A 23,808-nucleotide genomic window follows, 5' to 3' on the forward strand; every position below is an offset into this window, starting at 1 on the left:
TCCTCTTAGACAGTTTGGGGGAACTAGTGAGTGGTGCCTTTTAAAATAATTTGGGGTGCTAATATTGCTTAAACACACACTAGGATTAAACAGGATGGGAAAGGATTGCAGTTTCTCTCCAGTAATTTTTAGGTCTCGCCTGGCTATTGCGCAAGCGATCGCACAGCGAAACTATAGTAAGGGGCTCCCAAAAGTGCTCCCAAAAGCGGATTGCATGGCGAGCACGCGCACAATCCCGTGCATCGTGCCGCCATGCAATCCGTTTGGGGAAGCGCTTCAGCCCACTGGCGCGTGCACTGGCGACGGGCGTGCGGTTACGTGCACAATGACGAGCAGAGGCGCCATATGGCTTTCCTCTCTCGTCATGGTTAGCGCACACCACTCGCCAGCCAGCCTGCTTTCACTTTTGCGCCTCAATGCTCCTCCCCCACCACAGAGCACGTCTCGCGGCCGCGCGTCTTTTTGTTGCTCGTTTTGGATGACGATTATTTTTCAAAAGTGTGTGGCACAGTCGGTCAGAGTGAGTTGACAGGCATGCGTGACCATACTTTCAGCCTATTCAACGACCAGCTTTTAACATTGTTAATTGTTGTCCCTTTGATGGTCTCAGCCTCACCTGTGACTGAAGTCCTGTGAGTGAGGGCTGCTGGTCCCGTGACCGGTGGATGGGTGGCTGTTCGCCCTATGCTTCCTGGGTCTTCTTCCTAACAGCACAGAGCCTAGCTGCACTTTGCTGTTCCGCGTTTCCGGGTTGTAAAGGTTACTGTGTGGTATCAAGAAGGCGCGGCTCACAGTTCTACTCCCACCCGAGACTGCCTGTGCTGCCCTAGGTAAGTTGAAGGCAAGGTCCGTGCTGAAAGCGCCCACGCCTTCCCTTCAGGGATCTGCGCATGTGCGGTGCGTTTACTGTATCTCATGAGCCTCCATGCAACTGCTCCGCGCTCACTCAGGAGTGAAAAGGGCAGCCAACAAAGCACTTGCGGGTGGGGTCGGAAAGTCACGGTGTAAGAAGCTTATGCTATGTAGTCACCTGGGATAACCCGGTTTGTGTCCCGGTAGTGTTCAAACGCCACAAGGCACTGTGTACATTCACTGTGTGCTTAGCTGTGCCCGCAGGATGGATGCAAACGCTTCCCTTAACAGGCCAGCAACTCACTTATTTTTGTGGCCTTCGCAAGATGTATATGTAGCTCTAAACATGGTCTGTGAGAATGCCGAGTATATCCCGCCATGTCTAGGTACACTCTTAATTACCATTTACATCAACCGTGTAATAAAATATGACTTGAAGCCCCAGGATTCAAACGTATGCCCTGCATGTTATATTGGGAGCTTTGAAGTGATCGCATTACTTCTTCCTCATTGTAACTTGCAACCTGAAGGGTCGCTGCATGATGATCACATTAACCACCAGGCTTAACTTACCACTATTATGGCCTCACACCTGCAGGATACACAAAGATCTGTGTAGGTGTCTTTACTTCGGCGTTTTAATAAAGTGGGTCCCCCCTAGTGATCACGACTTTATCCCAGCCCCAACCTCTCGTAGCATTAAATCCAGAGGAGTAAAAACCAGAAAAGAGAACAAGCATTTGCAATGCAATAGGTCACGCATTTGCAAGAGTTTGAGCTATTGGCATTGTAAATAACAGTGCCTTTTATTTAGGTTTTGAAAACCTGCAAGCGGTGCCTAAACACACACTTCGTACTTATAATCATTGCTTACGAGAAGTAAGGCTGGCAGTAGAAGAGGCGCAGTTACTGCCCGCCTTGCTTCTCGTAAGCAACAACTATAAGTACAAAGTGTTTAGGCACCGCTTGCAGGTTTTCAAAACATAAATAAAAGGCACTGTCATATACAATGCCAATAGCTCAAACTCTCTCATATGCGAGACCTATTGCATTGCAAATGCTTGTTAAAGAAAAGGCATGGAACAGTTCAAGCACATGGGACGATAGTAGTTATGGGCACATGGTATAGGAGGATGAAAAAGCACAAAAGAAAATGGATTTACAATGCACCTAGAAAAGAAGTGACGTTATAAGAGGTTGGTATCTGAAGGCGTGACAGGCAGGGGCGGATTCAGTGACATGCTGAGCAACGGAATAGCTGTAGTATCCCCGGCGTGCGAGTTACCTTGATCCAGCCCTACCAGCCTTTCAGAGACACCACCTGCCATGAAGATTTATCGTGAAGCCTCCATTTATATTGAATTCTAGAAATGATACAGTGCTTTGTTCCTCTTGGCCAGGCCTCAAAGCGCAGTCCAAGTGGACGAATGAATAGGACGTCATCTTAGATGGCATGGACGTGGAAGGGTGTCGCTTGTGGTTTCATATGAAGCGTAGAGCATTTGCGTCATGCGCAAGCACCCTCAGAGTGTGCCCCGTCTAGGTCACACTGGCATGTAAACGCAACCCACAGCGGGCGGTGTGAGAGTCAATGCGCCATGCAATGGTTTAGGACGCTGCTCAGGAGAGCCCTGCTCTCTCTTGGTGAATACCAACTCCAGGAGCTTTGATGTTCATTCTTGTGTGTGGGGGGAGCCAAGGGTTGGAGGTCGGTGTAAGAAGGTGCCGTCTAATGGAATACTAGAGAGGAAACCATGGCTCCTGTGGAATAATAAACAACTATAGGATAGAAAAAGCACAATGGCAATATATAGGGTTTGAGACGGAGTCAGAAAGAAAATTGGCTATACACATCGGAAAGTCAATACAAACAATATTATGTATTTTTGATAGGCAACAAATAAACGGTGTAAAAATACACAATAGAATCAAATACAATCTGAGGATTAGCAAACAATCATAAAAAGTATCTCAGTGAAAAAGTGATTGAACCTAAACTAAAAGTGACATAACATGTGACAGATGTAAAAGGTTAATTATTAAACATAAAGGCGACCATAAGGAATAAAGCAATACAATTCAATCTCGGTTAGACCCCATGACCTTTCCCCCTCCACATCTTTCTGAAATCCTCTGCCTGTATATGTCACATCTCCCTCCTCTTCATCACCACCTTTTCACTCCTTCCTTCTGCTTGTGTCAGCTCTCTGCCCTCAATTTTTTTTTTCTTACCTCACCCGCAAAGACAGCCTTTTAAGACAAGATTTTATTTTCCTTTGGTGCCGTCAGTATTTTCACAGACTTTCACATGCAATGGTAATTACAAGTGGCGCATATGTGACCATTGCTCTGTTTGTTCTGAAGAGAGGCCAAGGATTGGATGTGCGTGTAGTCTGAACGCGTTTATGGCCCACTGACCGACACTGAGAATCTTGCACCGCCTTCAGCCTCAGCTCCAGAGCTCTCAACCGTGGCCCTTCATGAACACTCAGACCTCCTGAGTTCACCCAAACACCAAGAGGTGACGAATGTCACGCCCGCCCCCCCCCCCCCCCCCCAGCGCCTTGAGACCCTCACGGGCCAGTAGCACGCATATAATTCCCTGATTGATTGATGCGCTGCACAAGACTCCAAGGTTACACAAAAAACAACGGAAATGCAGCATCTGGAGATCGGAAATACACTTCGGCAAGACAAGTGTGTGTGACGTAAACAGGGACTCCATCGCTGACTTGAAATACCTTAAGGGTTTTATGGCCATTATTGAAAAACCAAATCGTGTTTGTGCGTGTAAAGTTAAGGACAGGAACATAGGGCCTGGTAGGGACCCGGTTTAAAGTACGTTTTTAATGACTGCGGGTTCTGAGGACTTGCGCGAGCCCTTGCACTTGAAGCCCTACCTGCAGGGGTCACAGGTCACAGCAGCTGGCTCACTCTGTCCCACAGCAAGCCGGGGAGTCAGGGTTTCCTCAGAATGGACACCCCGCTGGCAGGACCCACTGAAGCACAGGCTGGGGGCACCAGCCCTGGCTGCACCCCCATTCTTTCCGAGTGCCCTGCCACAGGCATGAAGAACCCCGAGTCACTTCTAGTTTCCGTACAAGGAGCAGATGAGGTGGGAAGCACAGGCGGGGGGCACACGTGAAACATTACAAGTCACGTCAGGAGGTGACCCTCACTTGGGTGGGTCCGAGGATTCCCCAGGGAGAGTCTGGCCCTCTTGGAAACCCACTGAAACTAGGCAGCACAGGATCTGTTCGGAACTACATTCCCAAACTTTGTTTTATCACGCCAAAAGAGTAGGCTTTTCGTTAAAAGCCGTTTCTGAAGGGTTAATACTGACCTCCAGGTGCCTGGGGCTGGAAGGAGCGGAGGGCGTCTGTTGTGGTGTGAAGAGGGCGAGGCAGCTGCAGAAGAAACAAAACTCCTCCAAGATGCCTGCGGTTTCTAAGAAACGTAATGTGCGCAACTGATGAATCAGCAGATCTGGTGGCCTCTTGGGAGCCAGAATAAGCTCTAATAGATGGGGTCATGTGACAGTCAAAGAACAAAGAGTTCTTCTTCTGAGAGGTCCTGGAGGGCGTCACCCGTTCTGCATGGCGTCCTTGACATGGAAGCCGATAAAGACGGGCTGCAGCAGTCCAAGTGCTGTTACTCAATTCTAACTTCTGAAAGTGCTGCAGGCACTTACACACGAATCCTTTATGCACACTGTGCAGTGGACGATCCTGTGCTGTCTGGAACCTAGCTTATACTGTGTGTAATACAGGTGTTAAACTGCAGCAGCCTTATGCCTTGTGAATGGCTTCCATATTCACAGTGCTTTCTGTCTCATGCTGGGACATCATGGCACTTTAAACATACAGGCCACTATTCCCCAATTCATCAGTCCAGAATCCAGTGCTTGGACACAAACCAGCTGGTCTTTCCTGCCGGAACAAAGCATTTGCCACAGATTGGTTTGACTTGCATTTACTTGTGTGCATCATATTTACAAGTAACACCAGCATAGTAGATGCATCATCACCCTGTGTCCTTCTAGCCAGGTCTCACCTCCCACTCACCGCCAGCACCACCCTGCACTCCGGGTCAGAGATACCTTACTTCTTATGCACTTAAACTGCTGATCGGAGCTCTGTACGCCCACAGGGACACTACTGGGTGAGGATTGGGGTGCCGGGCAGAAAGGACGCGGACGTGCCTTGTTGCCCGTGCGTCAGGGATATGGTGACGCATCACAAATGTAGCGCCTTCACACAGCCAAAAAGAGTACATTTACAGTGTATCAAAAACCTTACATAGCTAGGACAATATCATGGTGAAACTGGCCCTCTTAGCTGAGTAGAAAGAAATGCTGAACATGTCAACAAAGCTTTCTTCATCCACAGAGCTTTGATGCTATCCTTCCATCCTGACGTGGAGCAGGTCCCAGGCCCAGCTCTCCGGTGCTGCTGCACCGCTCTGCTTCCTACACGTTTTTCTGAGTGCCTTCTCCTGCTTTTGCCTCATTTTTAATGTCTCGCCTGGCGTAGGCTGCGCACATGCGCAGTCTCGCTGGCGAGATTTAATGATTTGGGGTATTTTATGTAAAGGGCATTAAGCCCCGCCCCTCTTTTCCGTTGGCCGGCGTCACCGTTTATGCTAAACTGTGGCCAGCCATTGCAAACGAGCTGGTAGTGACGTTGTCGTTTGGCTTTGAGCTGTCCCATTTGGACGGGCTCGTCTGCCTTCCTTGTGTCGTAAAAAGATTCTTATCTTTATGGGGCACATGGCCCCATAAAGACAAGAAGTAGGCTGACCGTGCTTTTTTTTTTCTTTTTGTTTGGTAGAACCGCGGCACCCGTGCTTTACTTTAATTTTATAAGTAAAGCGTCGGTGCCGCAATGCTGGTTTATCTGATTGTGATTGTGTACAGCCACCCTGTTCTGTGGTACATCTACTGCATGCCAAGTACATCCTCATGACTCCAGCCGTTGCCATTCTATACCATGGCACAACCATAACATGCTAAGTACAGCTTCACAAGCCTAGGCACATCTTTGCATGACCCATGTACAGCCATCATGTGACCACTTAATGCTTGATGTGCCCAAATATAATTTTAAGTTGAGACACTGACATCCTCTGACAGCTGCACCTTCAGTTACAGCTGTATGTACAGACAGTGCAGTAGGGGGCGGGCTTCAGTAACTCAGCAATCTGTGACCGACAGTCTCCATGACCCGGTGCAGAAGACACACTGAGTCTGTCAGCACCGTTTTACCAATATTTGTACTTTTGCGCTCAGGGGGCAGTCCAACTTAATTGGGAAAAACAACAAGCATTGGCATAACCAATAGGTCTTGGCTTTGGGACCTTATAAGTATTTAGTTATGCAGCACAATATCCTTACTGCAACAACATTAATTGTTGCATGACTAAACACTTATAAGGTCCCAAAGGCGAGACCTATTGGCTATGCCAATGCTTGTTTTTTACTGCTTTCTCCTTTCTCTACCATTTTCTGAGTGCTTTTTTTCTGGTTTTGCCTCGTTTTCACTGCTTTCTCCTCAAAGCAGCTAGCAACTCCGGCGCCTTGAAACCCTCAGGGGTGCTTTATAAATTCTAATTGATTGACGTGAAATGCATTCTGTTATCTCAGTACTGAGACACTGCAGCGCTCTGTGTGACCGAATGGATTTCAATAAGAATTAGAAACACTTTCTTCTTCCTGGTGAGATAGCTTTAGGGTCAATGCATCTTCAGCAGAGATCTGCGCAGCCTTCGGGTTCCCGGGTGCAAACCTTGAATGTGCCAACTCATCCTTCAGGCAGTTAATAAAGATTTTGCCCTCTAGCCTGTGAAGAGGTGAGCCTGCCAGATGACTCCCACTAGACGTGCCAACCACAGGGTTCTTCATTTCAGGACAGGTACATCGTAAGAGCGCCAAGGATGACATCTGGGAAAAGAGGTGCACTGTAGCAGAGAGCTGCTTCACGAGAGCCCTGGCAACGACTCGTTATGTGAATGTCATTATGATGTGTAGGGTAAAATAGAGGTGTTTCATAAGAGCCCTATGAAGGTCTCAGCGCATGATGCAGGTCAGAGCACAGGTGCATTGTGGGCATCTCAGTAGCAGGAGAGCTGGGTCTCAGTGCTGGGATATCAGAGCACGATGCAGGTCAGAGCACAGGTGCATTGTGGGCAGCTCAGCAGCGGGAGAGCTGTGTCTCACTGCTGGGATATCAGCGCATGATGCAGGTCAGAGCACAGGTGCATTGTGGGCAGCTCAGCAGCGGGAGAGCTGTGTCTCACTGCTGGGATATCAGCGCATGATGCAGGTCAGAGCACAGGTGCATTGTGGGCATCTCACCAGCGGGAGAGCTGTGCATATTGCAGTTACATGGGGGAGTAATATTAGGTGCGCAAATGTCTGAGCAGCGGCGTACCTTATGTGGGGCCTGACCCCATAGATTCTATGGAATGGAGTTCAGCTATAGAGTGACAGGTGGTGGTAACACGAGGCTAGGGTGGTGATGGGGCCTGTGAAATGTCAACATGGTTTTGTTGTTCAGTCCACCGAAAAAGAAGCATCTCTCCTTCCTTAAAGGGGACCTCCTTTTTCCGTTGGAAACCATCAGATCTTGGCCACCAGATTACTGGAGATCTTCCTTGGGTTCGGCAGACACTCGGGCCTGCGCATTCATTGGTGTAAACCGCAGATTCACCCTTTGAGTGCCGGTGGGTGGTAGGTACAGGGTGTGCAGCTGGCAATGCCCGCCTGAAGCCGCGAGGTGGTGCTCTGTTTTCTTCTGATCCCAGGCACCAAAGGCAGATCCAGATGCTGGACTTTGGACCCGACGCTGGTCCTTGCAGGTCTTCTGTGTCATCACTAATCACACGCCCGAGCTCACATGGTCTTTACCACTCATGGAGATCCCGGCTGATCAGGGGGGGGGGGGGGGGGGCTCACGACACGAGGGACCGAGGCCCTTTACAATGGAGTCACCATCCCACACTCGGATATAATAGAGGTCTGACCAGCATTATGATCCAGATCTCAACACTTGGATTGGTTGAGTAACTGCAGTACCCCAGAGTGTAAGGCCACCCCTAGAATCCCCCAGTGTGGACACTGCGAGGGAGCCACAGAGTTGCATCGCTCCATGAACCTCAGCGCATGGAGACTTCCAGGGTCGCAATCGGTTTCCGGCGCCAGGACCCTGTGTACGCGAGTGCTCCTGGGGTTGGGAAGTGTTAAGACACTGGGGAGCCCCAAGAGCATTCACACGTTCAGTAGCCTCAGGCTATTAAGAGTCCTGCCCCGATGATCCTAGTCAATCCCCGAATCTGCACCTCCTAATCCTTCTCCAATACTCACCGTTTAGGGGTATAAACCCTTCAGTTCCTGTCCTGACCCCAGTCCTCTGCCGATGCGAACCCAGTGGCCCCTCGTGCTGTGCCTGCTACCCCCCCCCCACCATCATCATCACTGAGTGGCACTACCCTCTCCCCACTGCCCCAGTTCCACTCCCAGCAGGCCCCCGCATTCCTTTTACTCTGTGTCCAGATGTCCACTCACAAGGATACCTCGCCTGGACCCAGCCTTACCTTGCCCGTGGCTCCATGCGACACGTACTGCGCCCCCTCCTTCTTGGCAACCTTCACCTGCTGGCGAGCGATGCAGGGCCGGGCCAGCGAGGTCCCCAGGAGGTACCGGTCCTCGTAGATGGCGTTAGCTTGCACCGCTGGCCAGATGAACTGCTCCACAAACTCTGTACGGACATCTTCAATGTAGACCTAGCAGGAGACAAACCAGAGCACTCGCATCAGTATCAAGGATCGTGTACTTGGAACAAGACCAGAGCCATCATCACCCATGCATGTGCCACAAAGAATGAACACGTCATGAGCCAAACGTGCGCCAAACAGGACAGCGGACAATAACCTTTCATCGAGTATACTCTGAAGAGTAAGAGTGTAGCCATTGGCCCCTCATAAGATGCGCTCCAAAGAACAACAAGATAACCGTGCACCCAGAACAACTAGACAGCCGTTCCCCCTGAAAAACAAGACAGCCGTGCAACCAGACCAACAAGACAGCCGTGCAACCAGACCAACAAGACAGCCGTGCAACCAGACCAACAAGACAGCCGTGCAACCAGACCAACAAGACAGCCGTGCAACCAGACAAACAAGACAGCCGTGCAACCAGACCAACAAGACAGCCGTGCAACCAGACCAACAAGACAGCCGCGCAACCAGACCAACAAGACAGCCGCGCAACCAGACCAACAAGACAGCCGCACAACCAGACCAACAAGACAGCCGCGCAACCAGACCAACAAGACAGCCGCGCAACCAGACCAACAAGACAGCCGCGCAACCAGACCAACAAGACAGCCGCGCAACCAGACCAACAAGACAGCCGCGCAACCAGACCAACAAGACAGCCGTGCAACCTGAACCACAAGACAGCCGTGCAACCAGACCAACAAGACAGCCGTGCAACCTGAACCACAAGACAGCCGTGCCCCCTGAACAACTAGACAGCCGTGCCCCCTGAACAACTAGACAGCCGTGCCCCCTGAACAACTAGACAGCCGTGCCCCCTGAACAACTAGACAGCCGTGCCCCCTGAAAAACTAGACAGCCGTGCCCCCGGAACAACTAGACAGCCGTGCCCCCGGAACAACTAGACAGCCGTGCCCCCGGAACAACTAGACAGCCGTGCCCCCGGAACAACTAGACAGCCGTGCCCCCGGAACAACTAGACAGCCGTGCCCCCGGAACAACAAGACTGCCCCCTGAACAACTAGACAGCCGTGTCCCCTGAACAACTAGACAGCCGTGCCCCCTGAACAACTAGACAGCCGTGCCCCCTGAACAACTAGACCAACAAGACAGCCGTGCAACCAGACCAACAAGACAACCGCGCAACCAGACCAACAAGACAACCGCGCAACCAGACCAACAAGACAACCGCGCAACCAGACCAACAAGACAACCGCGCAACCAGACCAACAAGACAACCGCGCAACCAGACCAACAAGACATCCGTGCACCCTGAACAACTAGACAACTGTGCACCCTGAACAACTAGACAACCGTGCACCCTGAACAACTAGACAACCGTGCACCCTGAACAACTAGACAACCGTGCACCCTGAACAACTAGACCAACAAGACATCCGTGCACCCTGAACAACTAGATAACCGTGCACCCTGAACAACTAGACAGCCGTGCAACCAGACCAACAAGACAACCGCGCAACCAGACCAACAAGACAGCCGCGCAACCAGACCAACAAGACATCCGCGCACCCTGAACAACTAGATAACCGTGCACCCTGAACAACTAGATAACCGTGCACCCTGAACAACTAGACAACCGTGCACCCAGAACAACTAGACAACCGTGCACCCTGAACTAGACAACCGTGCACCCTGAACAACTAGACAACCGTGCACCCTGAACAATGCACCCTGAATACCAGAGCAAAGCACCCTGACCACCACGAGAGCAACGCACCCTGGCCACCATGACAGCAACGCACCCTGACCACCACGACAGCAAACGCACCCTAAACTAGATAGCATTGGACCCCAAACAACAAGATCACCATGAAATCTGAACAACAAGGTAGTCGTGCACCCTGAACAAGATAAAAATCTGTCCCTACAAGCATGCAAACTGAAGGATAGAGAAGCCAAGACCTGGAACACTCTCCCACTGAACCTACGACAGACCCAAGACCTGCTGACCTTCAGGAGGATGCTCAAGACCTGGCTGTTCGACCAGTAGCACCCCCCCCCCCAGCGCCTTGAGACCCTTGCGGGTATGTAGTGCACTTTATAAATGACCGATTGATTGAGCCATAGACCACCGCGCACCACACCCCAACATCTCCAGAGCCCACCTTCTGTGAAACAGGAGGAGAGCTATGAATACTCAGAGAAGGAGCTCTGAGAAAGTAGCAGAGCCCAAGTCCTCTTTTATGGTATCAGTTCCTCTGAAGGCCAAGAGCATTGCCATCAGTCTCTCTTGGCAAGAGCTACAAAGACCAGGAGCATTGCCATCAGCGTCTCAAAGCAAGAGCTACAAAGACCAGGAGCATTGCCATCAGCGTCTCAAAGCAAGAGCTACAAAGACCAGGAGCATTGCCGTCAGTGTCTCAAAGCAAGAGCTACAACGACCAGGAGCATTGCTGTCAGTGTCTCAAAGCAAGAGCTACAAAGACCAGGAGCATTGCCATCAATGTCTCATAGCAAGCCCTACAAAGACCAGGAGCATTGCCATCAGCGTCTCAAAGCAAGAGCTACAAAGATCAGGCGCATTGCCATCAGCGTCTCAAAGCAAGAGCTACAAAGACCAGGAGCATTGCCATCAGCGTCTCAAAGCAAGAGCTACAAAGACCAGGAGCATTGCCATCAGCGTCTCAAAGCAAGAGCTACAAAGATCAGGCGCATTGCCATCAGCGTCTCAAAGCAAGAGCTACAAAGACCAGGAGCATTGCCATCAGCGTCTCAAAGCAAGAGCTACAAAGACCAGGAGCATTGCCATCAGCGTCTCAAAGCAAGAGCTACAAAGACCAGGAGCATTGCCGTCAGGGTCTCAAAGCAAGAGCTACAAAGACCAGGAGCATTGCCGTCAGTGTCTCAAAGCAAGAGCTACAAAGACCAGGAGCATTGCCATCAGGGTCTCAAAGCAAGAGCTACAAAGACCAGGAGCATTGCCGTCAGTGTCTCAAAGCAAGAGCTACAAAGACCAGGAGCATTGCCATCAGGGTCTCAAAGCAAGAGCTACAAAGACCAGGAGCATTGCCATCAGGGTCTCAAAGCAAGAGCTACAAAGACCAGGAGCATTGCCATCAGCGTCTCAAAGCAAGAGCTACAAAGATCAGGCGCATTGCCATCAGCGTCTCAAAGCAAGAGCTACAAAGACCAGGAGCATTGCCATCAGCGTCTCAAAGCAAGAGCTACAAAGACCAGGAGCATTGCCATCAGCGTCTCAAAGCAAGAGCTACAAAGACCAGGAGCATTGCCATCAGGGTCTCAAAGCAAGAGCTACAAAGACCAGGAGCATTGCCGTCAGTGTCTCAAAGCAAGAGCTACAAAGACCAGGAGCATTGCCATCAGGGTCTCAAAGCAAGAGCTACAAAGACCAGGAGCATTGCCGTCAGTGTCTCAAAGCAAGAGCTACAAAGACCAGGAGCATTGCCATCAGTGTCTCATAGCAAGCGCTACAAAGACCAGGAGCATTGCCATCAGTGTCTCATAGCAAGCGCTACAAACACCAGGAGCATTGCCATCAGTGTATCTTAGCAAGAGGTACGATGACCAGGAGCATTGCCATCAGTGTCTCATAGCAAGCACTACAAAGACCAGGAGCATTGCCATCAGTGTCTCATAGCAAGCGCTACAAACACCAGGAGCATTGCCATCAGTGTATCTTAGCAAGAGGTACGATGACCAGGAGCATTGCCATCAGTGTCTCATAGCAAGCACTACAAAGACCAGGAGCATTGCCATCAGTGTCTCATAGCAAGCGCTACAAACACCAGGAGCATTGCCATCAGTGTATCTTAGCAAGAGGTACGATGACCAGGAGCATTGCCATCAGTGTCTCATAGCAAGCACTACAAAGACCAGGAGCATTGCCATCAGTGTCTCATAGCAAGCACTACAAAGACCAGGAGCATTGCCATCAGTGTCTCTTAGTAAGAGCTACAAAGACCAGGAGCATTGCCATCAGTGTATCTTAGCAAGAGGTACGATGACCAGGAGCATTGCCATCAGTGTCTCATAGCAAGCACTACAAAGACCAGGAGCATTGCCATCAGTGTCTCAAAGCAAGAGCTACAAAGACCAGGAGCATTGCCATCAGTGTCTCATTTTTGTATTTGTATGTGGATTTATTAAGCGCGATTGATGCCCGGGGGCGTTCAAGCGCTGAGGGACCGACAGATGTATAGGCAGAGGCGGGGATAGTTACCAGAATTATTGTGGGGAGTTGAAAAGAAGAGTCTTGAGCTGTTTCCGGAATGAGGTAAGATTAGAATTGGCTCTCAGATGAAGAGGAAGGGCGTTCCATAGCTTGGAAGCGTTATGGGTGAAGGTCCTACCGCCTGCTCTGGCTCTTTTTATTCTGGGTGCGGTGGCCAGAAAAGTCTGGTTTGACAGTAGGTTTCTGCTTGGATGGTAGTGAGAGATTAGGTCGCGGGTGATGATTGGGCCTTTGTCCCAGAAAGCCAGGTGGGCAATACACAAGGCTTTGAAGTGGATTCTTTGGCGGACTGGCAGCCAGTGTAGACTGGTCAGACTAGCTCTGACGGATTGTCGGCGTGGGAGCTGGAGCAGTGTCCGAGCTGCACAGTTCTGCACTGTTTGAAGTCTCCGCAGTGTGTAGTCTGGTGCAGCGAGGTATAGGACGTTATTGAAGTCCAGGCGGGACTGGATCAGACCCTGGATGGCCACTTGTTTTGCCTCCATGGGTAAAAGATGAAGGATTTTTTTGAGCATTTTAAGAAGGCCAAAACAGGTGGCGGAAAGTTTGGTAGCTTGTGTGTCGAATGACAGGGATTTATCGAGCCACACCCCAAGACTCCTGATGTTGTCCTTGGGTGTTGGGGGGGTGCCCAGACAGGGTGGCCACAGGGAATTGAAGGAGCTAGGATTCGCGGGACCTAGAAGCATCAGCTCCGTCTTGTCCCCGTTTAGCTTGAGTGATGAGGAAGACATCCAGCTCTTTACTTCCTCAAGGCATTTACAGAGTCTCCCGCTCATGGGAATGTTGGCCTCATGTGCCAGTGAGACCACCAGCTGGGTGTCGTCCGCATAGGAGATGATCTTAACTCCATACGGACGAACAACCTCAGCCAGTGGCCTCATATAAATGTTGTTGGACCCGGCCTCGTAGAATGGCCCTACGTGCCCCCGCACCCCCGAAACCTGGTACCTGCAGCCCAAGCACACGGCCCAGCCGACCCTCCCCACCAGGACACACGCACCGACCCGGACGTCCCCGTCCATGGCCTCTCTCCTTTCGGCCACCCCGGGCCCGCGTGCCCACTTCATGCACCAAGATGGCCGCCGGCCCCAGCGCGACCCGGGCCTAGAGGCGCCACTCCGGCTGGAGGACATCACGCTTCCAGGGGATGAGAGAGGGAGGAGCAGTTTCTATCGCACCTCTGAACTCCCCTGGGACGATGGGTTTCGATCGGCCCTCCGGCCTCCCTGAGGGCTGGCTCCGTGCCTGCTGGGTGTCTGGGACTCCTCCCGACCCGGCCCCGAAAGGATCAAAAGACAATAGCAGGAAATCCCGACAAGCGACCCCCAGGTGACAAGACCCCTGCCTGCACAGACTCCGGACATCAAAGAGGGGTCGACCTATAACAGGGGGTGCTCTGGGTCTGTCCGGCAGATTCGACGCTGGAACAAACTGAGCCTGCTGAGTGACTCGCGGCTCCATGAAGATCGTAAGACCTCCGAACTTGTACCTGAGCCTGCTGAGTGACTCGCGGCTTCCTGAAGATCGTAAGACCTCCGAACTTGTGCCTGAGCCTGCTGAGTGACTCGCGGCTCCTTGAACTTCGTAAGACCTCCGAACCTGCACCTGAGCCCGCTGAGTGACTCGCGGCTCCAACGGACTCTCACGGTCCCGCCGGACCCCGACTACAACCACGTATCCCCCAGCTCGAGGATTGTGAGCTGTGCGCCGGATACGTCCCTGCCTTGAACCTTTACCAGAGACTGTCCCGCTACCCCCTACCCCTTCCGAGACTCATTGAGCTCGTGCTCACCTTGTACATATTTGCAGTGATAACCTACTTGATAAAGATTGATTTCTAAGAATACCCGGTGTGGTCACTCTGTGTCGTGTGGTGCTAGAAGTACGATCCTAGATACGAGATTCCTCCCTCTGGGGAGTCTCCCGCCAGTGCCCGGCTACGATACTTCGAGGGTGGGTCTCAGGGTAGTCCGGACCCCTTCCAGGCTCCTCTGAGGTCGCCGTCTAACAAATGTTAAATAGCGCCGGTCTTAAAGAGGAGCCTTGTGGGACCCCGCACCTTAAAGGTCTGCTGGTAGATACTGATTCACCGTCGAATACCTGAAAGGATCTGTCTTTCAGGAAGGACTCGAACCATAGCCAAGCCTGGTGCTTGACGCCAACATTAGACAGACCAGGAGCATTGCTATCAGTGTCTCATAGCAAGAGCTACAAAACCAGGAGCATTGCCATCAGTGTCTCAAAGCAAGAGCTACAAAGACCATGAGCATTGCCATCAGTGTCTCAAAGCAAGCGCTATGATGACCAGGAGCATTGTCATCAGTGTCTCTTAGCAAGAGCTACAAAGACCAGGAGCATTGCCATCAGGGTCTCAAAGCAAGAGCTACAAAGACCAGGAGCATTGCCATCAGTGTCTCATAGCAAGAGCTACAAAGACCAGGAGCATTGCCTTCAGTGTCTCATAGCAAGAGCTACAAAGACCAGGAGCATTGCCATCAGTGTCTCATAGCAAGAGCTACAAAGACCAGGAGCATTGCCTTCAGTGTCTCATAGCAAGAGCTACAAAACCAGGAGCATTGCCATCAGTGTCTCAAAGCAAGAGCTACAAAGACCAGGAGCATTGCCATCAGCGTCTCAAAGCAAGCGCTATGATGACCAGGAGCATTGCCATCAGCGTCTCAAAGCAAGAGCTACAAAGACCAGGAGCATTGTCATCAGTGTCTCAAAGCAAGAGCTACAAAACCAGGAGCATTGCCATCAGTGTCTCATAGCAAGAGCTACAAAGACCAGGAGCATTGCCATCAGTGTCTCATAGCAAGCGCTATGATGACCAGGAGCATTGCCATCAGTGTCTCATAGCAAGCGCTATGATGACCAGGAGCATTGCCATCAGTGTCTCATAGCAAGAGCTACAAAACCAGGAGCATTGCCATCAGTGTCTCATAGCAAGAGCTACAAAGACCAGGAGCATTGCCATCAGTGTCTCACAGTAAGCACTATGATGACCAGGAGCATTGCCATCAGTGTCTCATAGCAAGAGCTACAAAGACCAGGAGCATTGTCATCAGTGTCTCAAAGCAAGAGCTACAAAGACCAGGAGCATTGCCGTCAGTGTCTCAAAGCAAGCCCTACAAAGACCAGGAGCATTGCCATCAGTGTCTCTTAGGAAGCGCTACAAAGACCAGGAGCATTGCCATCAGTGTATCTTAGCAAGAGCTACAAAGACCAGGAGCATTGCCATCAGGGTCTCAAAGCAGGCCCTACAAAGACCAGGAGCATTGTCATCAGTGTCTCTTAGGAAGCGCTACAAAGACCAGGAGCATTGCCATCAGTGTATCTTAGCAAGAGCTACAAAGACCAGGAGCATTGCCATCAGGGTCTCAAAGCAAGAGCTACAAAGACCAGGAGCATTGTCATCAGTGTCTCTTAGGAAGCGCTACAAAGACCAGGAGCATTGCCATCAGTGTATCTTAGCAAGAGCTACGATGACCAGGAGTATTGCTATCAATGTTTCAGAGTAAGGGGGACGAAGACCAGTAGCATTGCCGCTCTGAAGACCAGGAGCATTGCCATCAATGTCTCATGGCAACCACCACAAAGAACAAGAGCCGTGCGTTCAACCCTGAATTGCAAATCTCGAAAAACAAGAGCAGAACAATGAACAAGTCATAACATGCATCCTGAAGAACAAGAGCATAACAATGAACAAGTCATAGCACGCACCCTGAACAAGAGCATAACAATGCACAAGTCACAGCATGCACCCTGAACAAGAGCATAACAATGCACAAGTCACAGCACGCACCCTGAACAAGAGCATAACAATGCACAAGTCACAGCACGCACCCTGAAGATCAAGAGCATAACAATGAACAAGAGCATAACAATGAACAGGTCACAGCATGCACCCTGAACAAGAGCATCACAATGAACAAGAGCATAACAATGAACAAGTCATAGCATGCATCCTGAAGATCAAGAGCATAACAATGAACAAGTCACAGCATGCATCCTGAAGATCAAGAGCATAACAATGAACAAGTCACAGCATGCACCTTGAACAAGAGCATAACAATGCACAAGTCACAGCATGCACCCTGAAGAACAAGAGCATAACAATGCACAAGTCACAGCATGCACCCTGAACAAGAGCATAACAATGCACAAGTCACAGCATGCACCCTGAACAAGAGCATAACAATGCACAAGTCACAGCATGCACCCTGAACAAGAGCATAACAATGCACAAGTCACAGCATGCACCCTGAACAAGAGCATAACAATGCACAAGTCACAGCACGCACCCTGAAGATCAAGAGCATAACAATGAACAAGAGCATAACAATGAACAGGTCACAGCATGCACCCTGAACAAAAGCATAACAATGAACAAGAGCATAACAATGAACAAGTCATAGCATGCACCCTGAACAAGAGCATCACAATGAACAAGTCACAGCATGCACCTCGAACAAGAGCATAACAATGAACAAGTCACAGCATGCACCTCGAACAAGAGCATAACAATGAACAAGTCACAGCATGCACCTCGAACAAGAGCATAACAATGAACAAGTCACAGCATGCACCTCGAACAAGAGCATAACAATGCACAAGTCACAGCACGCACCCTGAAGATCAAGAGCATAACAATGCACAAGTCATAGCACGCACCCTGGAGAACAAGAGCATAACAATGCACAAGTCACAGCATGCACCTCGAACAAGAGCATAACAATGAACAAGAGCAGAACAATGAACAGGTCACAGCATGCACCCTGAACAAGAGCATAACAATGAACAAGTCATAGCATGCATCCTGAAGATCAAGAGCATAACAATGCACAAGTCACAGCATGCACCCTGAACAAGAGCATAACAATGCACAAGTCACAGCATGCACCCTGAAGATCAAGAGCATAACAATGCACAAGTCATAGCATGCACCCTGAACAAGAGCATAACAATGCACAAGTCATAGCATGCATCCTGAAGATCAAGAGCATAACAATGAACAAGTCACAGCATGCACCTCGAACAAGAGCATAACAATGAACAAGTCACAGCATGCACCCTGAACAAGAACATAACAATGCACAAGTCACAGCATGCACCCTGAACAAGAGCATAACAATGCACAAGTCACAGCACGCACCCTGAAAAACAAGAGCATAACAATGCACAAGTCATAGCATGCATCCTGAAGATCAAGTACATAACAATGAAGTCCCATCATGCACCTCGAACAAGAGCATAACAATGCACAAGTCACAGCACGCACCATGGAGAGCATCGCTATCAACATGTCTAGTCGATCAAGGCATATCAGCTACTTAGATCATGCACAAGAGCCCGCCCATCATAACAAAGGTGCAATTGCTATTTCCATGCACCCAAAACACCAGCACACCCCCCCCCCCTACCTGTCGAGGACAGTTCTGACTCATTGCAGGAGCTATGATGAGTCGGCGCATATCTAGCCTGTTATGGGACATCAACTTCCTGTAGTCACAGAACGGACCTAGAGCAGCAGCATGCCCCATCCATCGATGGTCAATGTAAGAAAATCTCACCCCCCAAATTTTCAAAGTGATGCTGCTGTTTTTTTGCCTCTGATGTACACTGGGCCGTGCTGTCCAGGACCCCGTGCATGCACTCTGACCCCTTAAATGTATGCACAATCGTCTGATACCGGATTGGCATATTTAACTTACCTGCAAGTCCCTAATATATAGCACTCAGCAAACCCAGGGCCTGTAGGGAAGAGGTGCGACGCGTGGCCAGGGCGACTGACTGCAGAATCTGGGGATCACGGTTCGATCTCCGGCGCCAGCGGCGGATTAGCCCAGCACCATGTGACTCTGGGCAATAGCTTGCTTAATCTTCCCGACGGCCCCCAGCGCCTAGAGACCCTTACGGGTGATTGTTTGCGCTTTACAAATGTGGATTATTATTATTAGGTCAGAGTTTACTAGTGGACTGCAGCGCCTATTGTGCCACCACTGCAGTGATGAGGTGGAAACACAGCTCTAGGTCCGCCATGGCCGTGATGGAGGTGAAACACAGCTCTAGGTCTGCCATGGCAGTGATGAGGTGGAAACAGCTCTAGGTCTGCCATGGCAGTGATGAGGTGAAAACACAGCCCTAGGTCCACCACGGCAGTGATGAGGTGAAACACCGCTCTAGGTCTGCCATGGCAGTGATGAGGTGGAAACAGCTCTAGGTCCGCCATGGCAGTGATGAGGCGGAAACACAGCTCTAGGTCCGCCACGGCAGTGATGAGGTGGAAACACAGCTCTAGGTCCGCCACGGCAGTGATGAGGTGGAAACAGCTCTAGGTCTGCCATGGCAGTGATGAGGTGGAAACACAGCTCTAGGTCTGCCATGGCAGCGATGAGGTGAAAACACAGCTCTAGGTCTGCCATGGCAGTGATGAGGTGGAAACAGCTCTAGGTCCGCCACGGCAGTGATGAGGTGAAGCACAGCTCTAGGTCCGCCACGGCAGTTAGTTGGGCTGCTTTTCAACTGCCCATTCGATATGGCAAAACAGCCCTTCTGAACACCTTCCTTTTTAATATTTATAAGTTACCCCTAAGGTAGGCGTTAGAAGCCTATGAGACAGTGTGAATATTAAAAAGAAACACATGTTTTACATGTCCTGACCGTGAAAACTCACCACTGTCATTTTCACTGAATCAAGACTAGACCTCTTATTGGCTCGAATGGGTCACACTCACCGACCAATAAGTGCTGACCACAGAATATAGTACTTCAAGGTATGAAATGGATTGTTGCATTAAACCAGACATCGTGCTGAAGTCAGATGTAAATTAACTATGAATACTAATGTGACTTTACAAAATCACCACTTTCATGCCCCGGGGCTGTATTAGCCATTCCTGCTTAACTACAACAGTGGTCACCTGAGACAGCCGGCTCCCTCCTGCCGGAAGGTGTGAAGCACTCCCAGCAATGGGGAGCAAAGGAGCTATTGGCGGGAGGAGGTAGGACCTGCTGCTGCCAGGCCGGTGGCCGCAGATGGCCACGCTTCAAAGGGCCAGCTCACGGTCACAGGCAGGACCACTGGAATTATGCGATTGTGCGGCAGTAGCGATTTGCAGCTGCATAATCTACAGATAACAAAATATATATTTGTTTCTAGCTGAAACGTTAGTAAAACCGCAGTGACCCTTGTCGCCGTGCAGCGGAAGGACCTTTCCAAAGGTTAACTGGTCAACTTTCTGTAGCCGATTGCTATATTTTGGTGTTAAACTGGTACTAATGAAGCACAACTAAGACCTAGACAGGGTTAACAAGTTTAAAAATGACTAAATAAATCAACTAATACGATCACAAAATTTGCTGCATAATTTGCCTTTTCTTGCTGCATAATTTACTCAACCATGCCGCATATTTTGCCCATCCCCTGTCGAATAATTCCAGTGGCCCTGGTCATACGTAAAGAAAGTGACACTTTAACCTGCCCTCTCCATAACAGGCAGCAAATACACAGCCTCTTATCGGGCACCAACTGCTCACAGCATGGATGTCATTCCAAGACCGGAGGCTACCATTATGCGCTATTGTTTAATGCCACTCCTGCAGCGCCCTTAAAACAAACTAGAACCAGAATACATAGGCTATAAGAAGTCCATGCCTCCTCTTTTCACTCTCAAGACCTCTCGGCTTCTAGGGTCTCCGTCCAGACCTCTCGGCTTCTAGGGTCTCCGTCCAGACCTCTCGGCTTCTAGGGTCTCCGTCCAGACCTCTCGGCTTCTAGGGTCTCCGTCCAGACCTCTCGGCTTCTAGGGTCTCCGTCCAGACCTCTCGGCTTCTAGGGTCTCCGTCCAGACCTCTCGGCTTCTAGGGTCTCCGTCAAGACCTCTCGGCTTCTAGGGTCTCCGTCAAGACCTCTCGGCTTCTAGGGTCTCCGTCAAGACCTCTCGGCTTCTAGGGTCTCCGTCAAGACCTCTCGGCTTCTAGGGTCTCCGTCAAGACCTCTCGGCTTCTAGGGTCTCCGTCAAGACCTCTCGGCTTCTAGGGTCTCCGTCGTCAAGACCTCTCGGCTTCTAGGGTCTCCGTCAAGACCTCTCAGCTTCTAGGGTCTCCGTCAAGACCTCTCAGCTTCTAGGGTCTCCGTCAAGACCTCTCAGCTTCTACGGTCACCGTCAAGACCTCGGCTTCTTCGATAACGATCAAGACCTCGGCTTCTAGGGTCACTCAAACATGGAGTTTGAATGTCGGTCATTCTCCGAATGCTAAACTCACATGAGTGGTTAAAAGCCCCTCACAGGATGAGTGGATTAAACACAACTTTACTCGCACCTCTTTCAAGAGCGACTTGAGGCCTCCGCTTGCAGTCTAGCTGATAAAATGCTCAAATTCTTGAAATGAGGAGCGAGTGTCTGCCTGCAATGCACAGTAATATGTCCAACCCATTGGTAAATCGGTGCCTACTCCATAGAGGCCAAGAGGCTGCTCTTGTACAGAGACATTAAAAATCCACAATGAGTTCTGTTGGGAACGCGCCTGCTCCATGAAAAAGATGGCGTGTAATGTCTACACCTCTGCACAGAGATGTCTTCCGAGGGCGCCCGTTGCGTCCACTTCCCCCTGCCGCTTGCTTCCTTTTGCTCCCACACGGTTTGTTCGCCAGATCCTGTAACTGTTCATGTTCAACCATTGTTTAATTCTATTTGTAATGACTTTGTATTTCTTATCAGCATGTGTTTTTGTAGAGCTAACACCGAGACTCGAACCTGGTCCCCCAGGCTCAAAGTTGGCAGCTCTGTTCGATATGCCACATCGCTAACTTGAAGCAAACTGCTTTTGTTAGGCACAGGAATGTCAAGTTATTTGTCACAATCATGTGATGTTGAGCTGATGCCGGGACTCAATCCAAGTCTGCAGTTCTAGGAACTGACCCTCGCCCTCTAAATAAAGAGAATTTATGGGGAGTATTTATTGATTGTAGAGAACACCGTGTTTTTCAACCTACTGTACACTAGTACGGGTCAAATCTCGAAACGTTTATTTATATGTCCACCTGACTGGGAGTAATTGTTTACAGTGGATGGGCTTTCCGATAGAAGAAAAAAAAAAAAAAAAAAAAGCGCTTTTGTTCCTATTTAAGGCTTGTTTCGGTAGGCACAGGGAGATTATGTGATTCGCCCAGAATCAGACTTTTTAGCCGACATCCAGACTGAAACCTGGCTCTCCAGTTCTAAGGCTGGCAGCTCTGGCCGTTAGGCCACCTCCTCTCCCCAGTATTACGTCATCTTGCCTTTACATCAGAGGAGTTGATGTTGCAGAATGTACATAGCGCTCGGCTTCACGTCGGATGACTAGACCGCTTTAAAGAGTGCAGGGTTGATAGAATGTGGGTCCTACCCTGGTCTCTGTGGGGTCTGGTGTGACAGGACCGTAAACAGCCCAGTCGTGACGTGCTGAGCGGTCAGCTGTGCATAAGCACGGGGTGTTGCAGACAAGCGAGAGGCGACGTTGATCCTGGTGCATCACCAGTTACATAACATGTCTAATTCACACTTACTTCATGGATTGTACTTGCTCATTTGCATATGAAGGCCTATACCTGCCAGGGCTTGGTGAACAGACATCATGGGTGTTTTAGTGACCGAAAGCAGACCCCAGCCAACAGGACATTAGCTTCCTACCTCCGTGACATGGGTACAAACAGCCTGAGGGCAGAAAGCGACACCCAGCTGCAGCCCCGGCAGACACACAAACCAGCCTCCGGCCTTGCACCGGTGCACAGCAAACATGAGGCAGCAGAATTGGAAAATTCCATTACTTTGTTCCTCACCTCAGCGAATAGAAGGCTTTCGACCTACTAGAAAGACTAATGTTTGATCTCTGGGGCTATATTATGGAAACGTTGCCCTGCTGCAAAAACAGGATACGTCATCGGTACCGGTTGTGTTTTAAAGCAGAGGTTGACCTACCAGGTTGACCTACCAGCCTGGGCACTGGAGAGATCTACTTTCCAGGGGCATGCGCACGCGTTACCCGGGAATTCTATCACTGGCAAAACAGCCGCCGCTGAAGGGGGCGACCCACTGTGCCTGCAGTGGTGGTCATTCCAATCCACACCACAAGATTCAACGCCAAACCACATAATTCATCTCAACACCACAACGACACAACACACCACATAAATTCACTCCGCAACACAGAAATCCACATCATGCCACTAGATTCTACAGCACACCACATAATTAAACTTCAATACACACACTACTCCACAAGACAAAAAACCCTTCCACATAATTACACTCCATAACACACAATCCCACTCCACATAATTCCAGTACACTCAATAACACATTATTACTATCCGCATATTTTCATTGCACACCATGCCACATTATTCCACTACATAAATCCACTCCACAACACACAATTCCACGGCTCACAAATCCTCAACTAAGAATTCCAATCCAACCTACATAATTCCACTACACACCACATACATACACCTCACAACACATGGGCAAAAGACATTGTCATTTACAATACCAATCGCTCTAACTCAAGCAAATGTGAGACCTACTGCATTTCCCGTGCTTGTTTGTTCCGTATCTAAGTTGCACTCCTGTGTGCAAAAATATTTGTACATCAAACCCTTCGACAGTATATATATATATATATTATCCGGAATGATTTCCTCACATTTTAGAGGCAAGCCAATCTGAATCTCTCTCCATGAAGCACTACATTTACTCCATTACCCCAGCTCCCCCCTCGCCCCCCTGCGGGGGTGGTAGTCTGGGCTCCCAGGGCTAGAATCCCAGCTCACCTTTTTGGCTCCCAGCTGTAAGGCTTTCTTCCTGGCGGCTTCGAAGTCCTCGTCCTGCCCAATGTTGGCCTGTGCCGGAGACAAACAAGAATTAATCACGGGAACATGTGTAAATAACAGTCCAAACTCCGAGCACTGAGAACTCGCGAGA

At 50.1% G+C, this 23,808-nt stretch overlaps 1 protein-coding gene across 2 annotated transcripts in view; it reads right to left on the reverse strand.

Annotated features, from left to right (window-relative positions):
• Positions 1-23,808, reverse strand: part of ASS1 (argininosuccinate synthase 1) — a 315,060-nt gene that overhangs the window by 217,818 nt on the left and 73,434 nt on the right. For both annotated transcript variants that reach the window (XM_085613969.1, XM_085613970.1), the window contains exons 4-5: positions 23,658-23,726; positions 8,443-8,631 (exon numbers count right to left, since the gene is read on the reverse strand). In XM_085613969.1, the coding sequence (XP_085470095.1) occupies positions 8,443-8,631; positions 23,658-23,726 (258 nt within the window). The remainder of the gene's footprint in view (positions 1-8,442; positions 8,632-23,657; positions 23,727-23,808) is intronic.

The sequence above is a fragment of the Triturus cristatus genome, chromosome 1_2, assembly GCF_964204655.1.
Source record: "Triturus cristatus chromosome 1_2, aTriCri1.1, whole genome shotgun sequence".
Classification (NCBI taxonomy): Eukaryota; Metazoa; Chordata; class Amphibia; order Caudata; family Salamandridae; genus Triturus; species Triturus cristatus.